Genomic DNA, 9,277 nt, shown 5'->3' with positions numbered 1-9,277 from the left:
CCCATTTGCTGGGCCTGTGCCACCCAACGCACCGCTGCGGGAGTCCCGATCTGCCCGCAGGCCGGCTGCGGGTGCTGTGCAGGAAGGCCATCCTGCCTTGTGGTGTGTTCGAGCGGCGGCAGCGGGAGCCAGGCGAGGACTGCGCCCTCCATCTTGCCTTGGGTTCTCCATTTTGGGGCAGAGCCATGTGCACCCTCCATCTTGCCTTGGGTTCTCCATTTTGGGACAGTGCCATGTGCTTCACCGGAAAAAGCCGCTGCTAGACCCACCCAGGATTTCTCTGGACTAACCAATGACAATCAAGGGACGTGCACGCCATAGAGATGACCACATCCTGTACCGACTCGCCCCTGGCCAATCAGCGGGGCCCACAGTCCCCTCTCCTGCCCTCACTCCACCCCCCTATAAGATCCCCTGTCCCATCAGGCCTCGTTCTCTCGGCCACTGGACTTTTCCACTGTGTCGGTGGGTCTGGTGAACTTGGAGCGCAAGCCGGCTTGCATTAAAAAGGACTCTTTGCTTTTGCATCAGACTGACTGGCTCCCTGGGGGTCTTGGGAACTTTGAAATCTGGGCACAACATTCCAACCCAAGAACCCCCATGACAGGAGACAAGGAAAATGCAGAAGACGACAAAGCAAGGGCTTAGTGCAGGGTCATATGACTGGTGTTCTGAAAGCAATGGAGAATGTTTTAGTGCAGGTTAAAATTAAAAATGTTCATTGCACAGGGCATAGCATTTAAAAAGTAATAAATCACCCAGCTGGTATGGGTCAGTGCTTGAGCTTCCACCTGTGCACAAAGAGGTCCTTGGTTAGGTTCCCAGTCAGAGCACATGCCCGGATTGTAGGCTCCATCCACAGTAGGGTGTGGAGGAAGCAGCGATCAATGATTCCCTCTCATCATTGATGTTTCTTTTCCTTATTTTTCTTTTTGAAGATTAAGGACTCAGTTTTCTTTTTTATGGATTTCACAGAGGAAGGGAGAGAGACAGAGAGATAGAAACATCAATGATGACAGGCAATCATTGATAAGCTGCCTCCTGCAAGCCCCTCCTGGGGATCTAACAGGGACCATGCATGTGCCCTTAGTGGCAATGGAACTGACCTCCCGGTTCATAGGACGATTGAGCCGCCTTGCTGGGCTCACATCATTAATGGTTCTCTCTCTCTCTTTTTCCACTTCCTTCGCTCTATGAAATCAATAAAAATATTTCTTAAATGAATTAAAATATTTTTGAAACATCTTTATTGATTTCAGAGAGGAAGGGAGAGGTAGAGAGAGACAGAAACTTCAATGATGAGAGAGAATGATTGATTGGCTGCCTCTTGCAGTCCCCATACACTGGGGACTGAGACTGCAACCTGGGCTTGTGCTCTGGACTAGAAGCTTACCTGGGACCTTTCAGTCAGAAGGCTGACGCTCTATTCACTGAGCCAAAACAGGTAGGGCAATTAAAAATGTTTTCTTAAGTAATAAATATTAAAACATATTATTCCAATACCAAAAAAGTTTATTTCCTAAAGTAAAGAAGGCACAAAATGAATGAAATTCCAACATAGATCTTTGTTGTTCCACTGTCCTATTTTTAAAGAAATTTGCGAAAACTCATAGCACATTAGGCAGAACATATGGTAAGATGTCTTAACAAAGAAACAGACTCAACAAATACACCTCTGAGAAAAGGCTCACCATAAAATCCTACAAAAAATACAATCAAACAGTGAGGCAGCACAACAATTTATAAAAAAAAAACCCCAAAACACACGTTAAATTATGATTGACCAAACAAATTATTCTCTAGGATGTGGAGACTGTGAATCCTTAATACATGGCTGAAAAAATGTAAAAAAGTACAATTGGTTGAAGTTTATTTTTTATTTTTAAAGAATAGCTTATTAATTTTTAGAGAGAGAAGGGAGAGTGAGAGAAACATTCATGGAAGAGTGCTATATTGGCCAGCCGCCTCCTGCACACCCACTTCTATGGATCTAGCCCCCAACTCAGGCACATATTCCCACTGGCAATCATCTCCACAACCCTGTGCTGCATGTGATGATGGCCAAGAACTGAGCCACACCGGCCCTGGTGATATATTCCATTGAGATCACACTTTGCTAATCTCAGTAAATTTAAACATACATCTACTCAAAAAAACCAGACTTTGCACTGAATTTTTCACAAAGGTAAATAACACTTATATACATACAAGGAATTATATAGAAATATTTATACCAGCTGTTAGAAATAACTAAACATTTATTAAAATGGACAAATTATGATGATATATCAATGATAAGAATATTTATCACAGACCTAACTGGTTTGGCTCAGTGGATACAGCACTGGCCTGTGGATTGAACGGTCCCAGATTCAATTCTTGTCAAGGGCATGTATCTTGGTTTCAGGGGGTGTGCAGGAGGCAGCTAATCAAAGTTTCCAACATTTTACCCGTCTCCCTTCCTCAATAAAACATATTTTTTAAAAAAAGAGTATCAGGAAAAAAGATGAGTTACTAATGTAACTTTAATAAATCTCCAAGTATTTATGAAACAAAAATTAAAGCAGAAAAATAAAGTTCTCTATGAAAATGGAATGTAAATCCATGGAAACTAGGAAAGTTGTAAGGAACAGGGACAGGTTAAAAGAGGTCATGCAGCAATTACACAGAGACAGATATGGTCAGCATTATGACTATAATGATGGTCAAACCAGCCAGGGCCCAGCTGAGCATTCTTATCCACACATGTCAAGATTTAGGAAACATGCCCTAACCGGTTTGGCTCAGTGGATAGAATGTCGACCTGCGGACTCAAGGGTCCCAGGTTCGATTCTGGTTGGGGGCATGTACCTTGGTTATGGGCACATACCCAGTGGGGAGTGTGCAGGAGGCAGCTGGTCAATGTTTCTCTCTCATTGATGTTTCTGACTCTCTGTCCCTCGCCCTTCCTCTCTGTAAAGAATAAAATATATTAAAAAAAAGATTTAGGAAACAATATACTTAACACATGTACATAGTCATTACAGGTGTTAACAATGGTTCACAATAAAACAAATGTACATTCACCTATTCTGGAATAACAGGTTTGGAAACTCTATATTCAATCCACATAATTATGCCATCTGAGTGAGAGTCTCATCTCAGTGACAGAAAATGTAACAAACAATGAAGAACTTTCACCAAAATCCACAAAAGCCACATCCCTGGACCAAAGACAGCCTTAGTCTCCATCTTGGTTTTCCTGCCAGCACACCAATGGCTCTGATGGGAACATCTGAGAAGCTAGAGGAGCCACAAACCATCTTGATTATAATCAATGATAATGACTGCTTCACAGAAGATAAACATACCTGCAGTCCCTCAGATCTGTGTACATACAGCTCCTGTTGTCTTTTCCTCAAACTAATTCCTGGATGCAAATTTAGATGAGGACCATTCCATCTAATGGGCTGCAATCTCGCCCAACAACAATCAGGTCAGTTTTCTAGAGTGAAAGGATTTCTCCCCACTGCTGTGGTGCTCAAACCAAAGACCATCACCCGTGAAATAGTAGGCATTAGGGCACATGGCCCTCTGCAAGACCTGGGCAAGAGATTCCCTTCGCATGTATTGGCATCCCTTGCAAACAAGAAAAGAAATTCATGCTCCCAGACATACTTGAGGTTGACACAGCTACCCACTCTTTGCAGTGATCTCTATGTCTCAACGTATCCAGACATCACAGGATGATTAGAGAGTCCACAGTGCTTCCAAGGAAAATATGGGCACAGTGTAAATTTGCCAAAAACTGCTGAGCTACTTTCTGCACCGTACTGTTCCCCCAAAGGCAAAAATGTTTAAGAATCCAAACAATTTTTCACCTCATCACGCTTGAAGAGCCCAAATCTTCCTATAAGCTAATCCACACAAAATAGAACACCCCAGATTAAAGAAGTCTTAGGAAAAAGCCTTCATTATTTTACAAACCAAAGAGACAAGAGACTGGCATGTCTTCCATTGACGACATAAGCACTCAATAAACACATCACCAGCATTCAGGCAAAGCGTGTCCCTGAAAATGGCAGTCCCTCTGCAACATTATGTTTTCTGGGGCCAACAGTAATCAGTCCTATGTGGTGACTCATGACAGGGAAACTAGTAAGAAACAAGGGCTCAGGTATTCCTCATTTTCTTCAACAAATTAGACAACAGACTTAGCTTCCCCGGGCACATGAGGATGGTGATTGATGCCATCCGTAGGGGCCTTCCCTATAGGTGGTTCAGGTGAAATATCTTCAGCAACAGAAATATGCAGTGATGTAGATCTGACAGGACATCTCTGTATGTTAGAACGTGCAACATAATTACACAGTGTTCCAACTAAAAACACACAAACACAACAGCAAAAACACTTCTGGGAGGTTTACAGAATATAGGTGATTAAATAAATGAGACACAATTCAGAAAAATGAGGATTCACAAATTATCCTGTACTGTTATGTCCTAACTAAGAAACTACATTTCGTACACATCTAAGAAATTTCTCACATGTACTCTTATGCACGGAGCGAATTTAGAAATTTGGCTGGGATATACCTCACATTAATTGCACTCATAATGGCAATTCTCGAGAGTGAACTCTCTGATGACACTGGAGACTACTGCTCCTTTTAAAAGATTTCCCACATTCAGTGCATTTATAAGGCTTTTCTCCTGTATGAACTCTCTGATGTCGATGAAGGATGGTATTAGTGGTAAAAGATTTCCCACATTCACTGCATTGATAAGGCTTTTCTCCTGTATGAAGTCTCTGATGACGATGAAGGTCATTGCTAACGGGAAAAGATTTCCCACATTCATTGCACTGATAAGGCTTTTCTCCAGTGTGAACTCTCTGATGATACTGGAGACCTTTTTTACCTTTAAAAGATTTTCCACAATCACTGCATTTATAAGGCTTTTCTCCTGTATGAACTCTCTGATGATAATGAAGGGCAATGCTCCGGGTAAAAGATTTCCCACACTCACTGCATTTATAAGGCTTTTCCCCTGTATGAACTCGCTGATGATAACGAAGGGCATTGCTCTGGGTAAAAGATTTCCCACATTCACTGCATTTATAAGGCTTTTCTCCCGTATGAACTCTGTGATGTTGATGAAGGTCTTTCTTAGTGGTAAAAGATTTTCCACATTCACTGCATTGAAAAGGCTTTTCTCCAGTATGAACTTTCTGATGATATCGGAAGCCACTTCTACTTTTAAAAGATTTTCCACATTCGCTGCATTTATAAGGCTTTTCTCCTGAATGAACTATCTGATGATAACGAAGAGCAGTGCTCCTGGTAAAATATTTCCCACATTCACTGCAGTGATATGCCCTTTCTCCAGTGTCACCTCTCTGTTGATAATGAAACCTAGAAAATTTGGTACAATATTTTCCACATTCAGAGCACACACAACACCCACTTCCAAGATGGACACCTTTTTCCTGAATAAATGTGTGGGTGCAACTAATGTCTTTCTTACATTCTTTTCTGCTGAAATAATTTTTTCTCCTTTGAAACATCATCCCACGCTTCCAAATAGCATTTGGACTGTCCCTGGTCTGAGTAGCCTTTAGGTGGAGATGTCCTGACCCAGTAAGGACACTCTGCCCAACCTCCCCACAGGTGAAATGATTCTGGGACACATTGAAATTGCAGCTGTTTGCAAGTGACATCCTTTCCAAACCTCTAATGTAACTCTGCTCTCTCACATGCCGCTGGTGAAATTTTGCACACAAAGAAAACCGTTTTGCACATGCTCCACACCTCAACAGTATCTGTCTTTTGTGTGTTCCCTGCACCTCCATCACGCAGAAAATGTTTCCCAGGACTAGCCCACAACTCTCACAGGGGTGACTCTTCTGGGAAGACAACGGTAACTTGGGATTCCTTGCCTGTGACAATCTTACAGAAACCTTTTGTTCAGTCGGGGCCTTCACACTGTCTTCTCCACAGCAGCAACCTGAACAAAAGGAAATGTAGGTGAAGTGCATGTTGACCTGATAAAAACAGAATATCTTCACCACAGATGTTTACGTCACAACTGGACATGATTCCAGACATTGATTTTCAAGACAAGTGAGTCAGACTCGCAGGAAATGGTTGTTATATATAAAATGGCCAAAAGGAAAATCTCACCAAGGGAGGACAGAAGCATAGGCTAGGACAAAAAGAAGCCATTACTCCACAAATGGCTTCCTTAGGAACTTTCATGCTGGCGATGGGAGTGTGTGTAGAACAATTTCATGTGTGCAAACCCATAAACAATCAATCACATTAGAGCATGTGATGTTCAGCATGAATAAAATAATACATGTGCACTCGAAGGCCTGCAGGCATGGAACAACATTGGATGCAGTAAAGCAAGATGTGCTAAAGAGGTAAAGTTGCAAAGTTTAGAGACGTTAAGGTTATCCATGGGCTGGGAATCCGAGTAGAATGATCACTATTAGAACTGACTAGTGCCCTGACCAGTTTGGCTCAGTGAATAGAGCGTCGGCCTGTGAACTCAATGGTCCCAGGTTCGATTACGGTCAAGGGCACATGCCTGAGTTGCACGCTTGATCCCCTGTAGGGGGTGTGCAGGAGGCAGCAGATCAATGATTCTCTCTCATCATTGAAGTTTCTTTCTCTCTCCCTCTCCATTCCTCTCTGAAATCAATAAAAATATATTAAAAACAAAACAAAACAAAACAAAACACTGAGTTGAATGCAAAGTGTCAACATTAAGCAAGAAGTAGAATTGGGTGAGGAGTGGGCAATAGTAACTAAACATTTTTGAACAAAATGGCTTTCTAGTTATGAATGTAACAAAGCCCTGGCATGAAAACTGCCCCCACTGCCCTTCACCAAGGCAAGACTGCCTCTAGATCTACCCTCTCATTGATAAAGGCATGTTTCTCCTGTGATGCACAAAGGATTCTGTCTCTTAAATCCCAGTTGAGCCACTGCATGGGATCAATGATGCAAATCATAAAAGAAAAACTAAAAAGATGGATGGTCAGCGCTGTGGTAGAACAACAAAGGACAAATGGGATCACAGGCAAAAGACCTATGAGAGTGACATCAGCAAGAGAGCAGACTCAGACATATGAGAATCTTTCCCCATCCCAGAGCAAGTAGACAGCTATCCATGAGAGAAACATCCCACAGGAAATGGGAATAAGAGTACCATGAAGACAAACAGTAATACAGAATACCAAATAAGGACAACTGCATAGAAAGGATGACAGGAAACTGGGTGAGGAAGCACATTTGGAGATACCTAAGGTCAAAAACAAGAGTTAATAATAACTAACTGACTAACTTTTTTAAGTAAATAAATAAATACAGCAAGGGTCAGCCCTAGCTGGTTTGCCCAGTGGATAGAGTGTCAGCCGTGGGACTGAGAAGTCCTAGGTTCCATTCTAGTCAAGGGCACAGGCCGAGTTTGTTGTGGGTTCAGTTCCAGTAAGGGAGCATGCAGGAGGCAGCTGATTAGTGATACTCTCTTATTAATGTTTCTCTCTCTCTCTGTCTCTCTTTCTGTCTCCCTTCCTCTAAGAAATCAATAAAAATGTATTAAAACAAAAGGGTCAGCCCTAGCTGGTTTGGCTCAGTGGATAGAGCATCGGATTGTGGACTGAAGGGTCCCAGGTTCAATTCTGGACAAGGGCACAATACCAGGTTGCGGGCTCAGTCTCCATTGGTGGCCGTGCAGGAGAGAGCCAATCAATGATTCTATCTCATCTCTCTCTCACTCGCTCTCCCTTCTGAAATCAATAAAAATCATCGATGTTTCTAACTCTCCATCTCCCTTCCTCGCTGTAAAAAATAATAATAATAAAATATATTTAAAAAAACAACAAAACAGAATGCCCTGGCCAGTGTGGCTCAGTTGCTTGGAATATCCTCCTATGTGTCGAAGGGTAGAGGGTTCGATTCTCGGTTAGGGCACATATCAGAATGTGGCTTCCATATCCGGTTTGCATTTGTGCAGAAGGCAGCTGATAGATGATTCTCCCCCACCTCTCTCTCTCTTTCTCCATTTCTCTTCCTCTCTATAAAACTGGAAATTTTTGTTTTTAAAAACCACAGTTGCCGTAATTGGTTTGGCTCAGAGGATAGAGCGTCAGCCTGTGGACTTAAGGGTCCCAGGTTCCATTCCGATCAAGGGCATGTACTTCGGTTGCGGGCACATCCCCAGTGGGAGGTGTGCAGAAGGCAGCTGATCGATGTTTCTCTCTCATCGATGTTTCTAACTCTCCATCTCCCTTCCTCGCTGTAAAAAATAATAATAATAAAATATATTTAAAAAAACAACAAAACAGAATGCCCTGGCCAGTGTGGCTCAGTTGCTTGGAATATCCTCCTATGTGTCGAAGGGTAGAGGGTTCGATTCTCGGTTAGGGCACATATCAGAATGTGGCTTCCATATCCGGTTTGCATTTGTGCAGAAGGCAGCTGATAGATGATTCTCCCCCACCTCTCTCTCTCTTTCTCCATTTCTCTTTCTCTCTATGTAAAAGGAATCTAATTATATAAACAGCTAGGGGTCCTGTGGCCTAAGTGACCGAACTGACAACCCAACACCCAAAGTCAATCCTGAAGTCACAATGGTGACCCAGCACTGACTGCTGTGGCTGCGGTTGGCAGCGCCCCGGCAGGAATCAGTGGTGGGAGTCAGTCCCAGGATGGAGTCAGTCCCAGGTCATGTTAGTGGAAACCTTAAGATACAGAAACAAAGAAGACCTATCCCTCCACCTGGGAAGATATTGGCAGAAGAATAGCGGGGAGCCAGAACTCCCACCATCTCATAAAAATAATACCGCTCCCCCTCCCTCCTCCCCCACACAAACATGCACACAAACCTACAAACCGTGGGCCAAGTGGAGAACATGGACTTTTACTCTTTTCTTCAAATAATGAGGTGGCATCTCACCCTTCCCTTACCAGAGCAGTAACAAAACAAGCCAGATAAAACAGGCTTGAAAAGATCCAGAGTTCCATAATGCTCAAAATTTCTAGTTTTCAATTATCAAATTATTCATACAAAGAAGCAGAAAGATATAAAACTGAAAAACAACATTTATTTTATTTTTTTTTAAATACATTTTATTGATTTTTTACAGAGAGGAAAGGAGAGAGATAGAGATAGAGAGTTAGAAACATCGATGAGAGAGAAACATCGATCAGCTGCCTCCTGCACATCCCCCACTGGGGAAGTGCGCGCAACCCAGGTACATGCCCTTGACCGGAATCGAACCTGGGACCTT

General features: G+C 42.7%; 1 protein-coding gene across 1 annotated transcript in view; it reads right to left on the bottom strand.

The window, feature by feature from the left end:
- Positions 1-3,925: 3,925 nt before the first annotated feature.
- LOC107183223 (zinc finger protein 211-like) overlaps positions 3,926-9,277 on the bottom strand; it is a 7,874-nt gene continuing 2,522 nt past the window's right edge. Inside the window, 2 exon segments of the mRNA XM_015564516.1 lie at positions 3,926-4,602; positions 4,604-5,985. Coding sequence (XP_015420002.1) covers positions 4,582-4,602; positions 4,604-5,985 — 1,403 coding nt within the window. The 3' untranslated portion in view covers positions 3,926-4,581.

Source organism: Myotis davidii, unplaced genomic scaffold, assembly GCF_000327345.1.
Source record: "Myotis davidii unplaced genomic scaffold, ASM32734v1 scaffold521, whole genome shotgun sequence".
In the NCBI taxonomy this organism is placed as follows: Eukaryota; Metazoa; Chordata; class Mammalia; order Chiroptera; family Vespertilionidae; genus Myotis; species Myotis davidii.
Note: the sequence above shows the minus strand (reverse complement) of the source record. Positions and strands in the feature narration are given on the sequence as shown.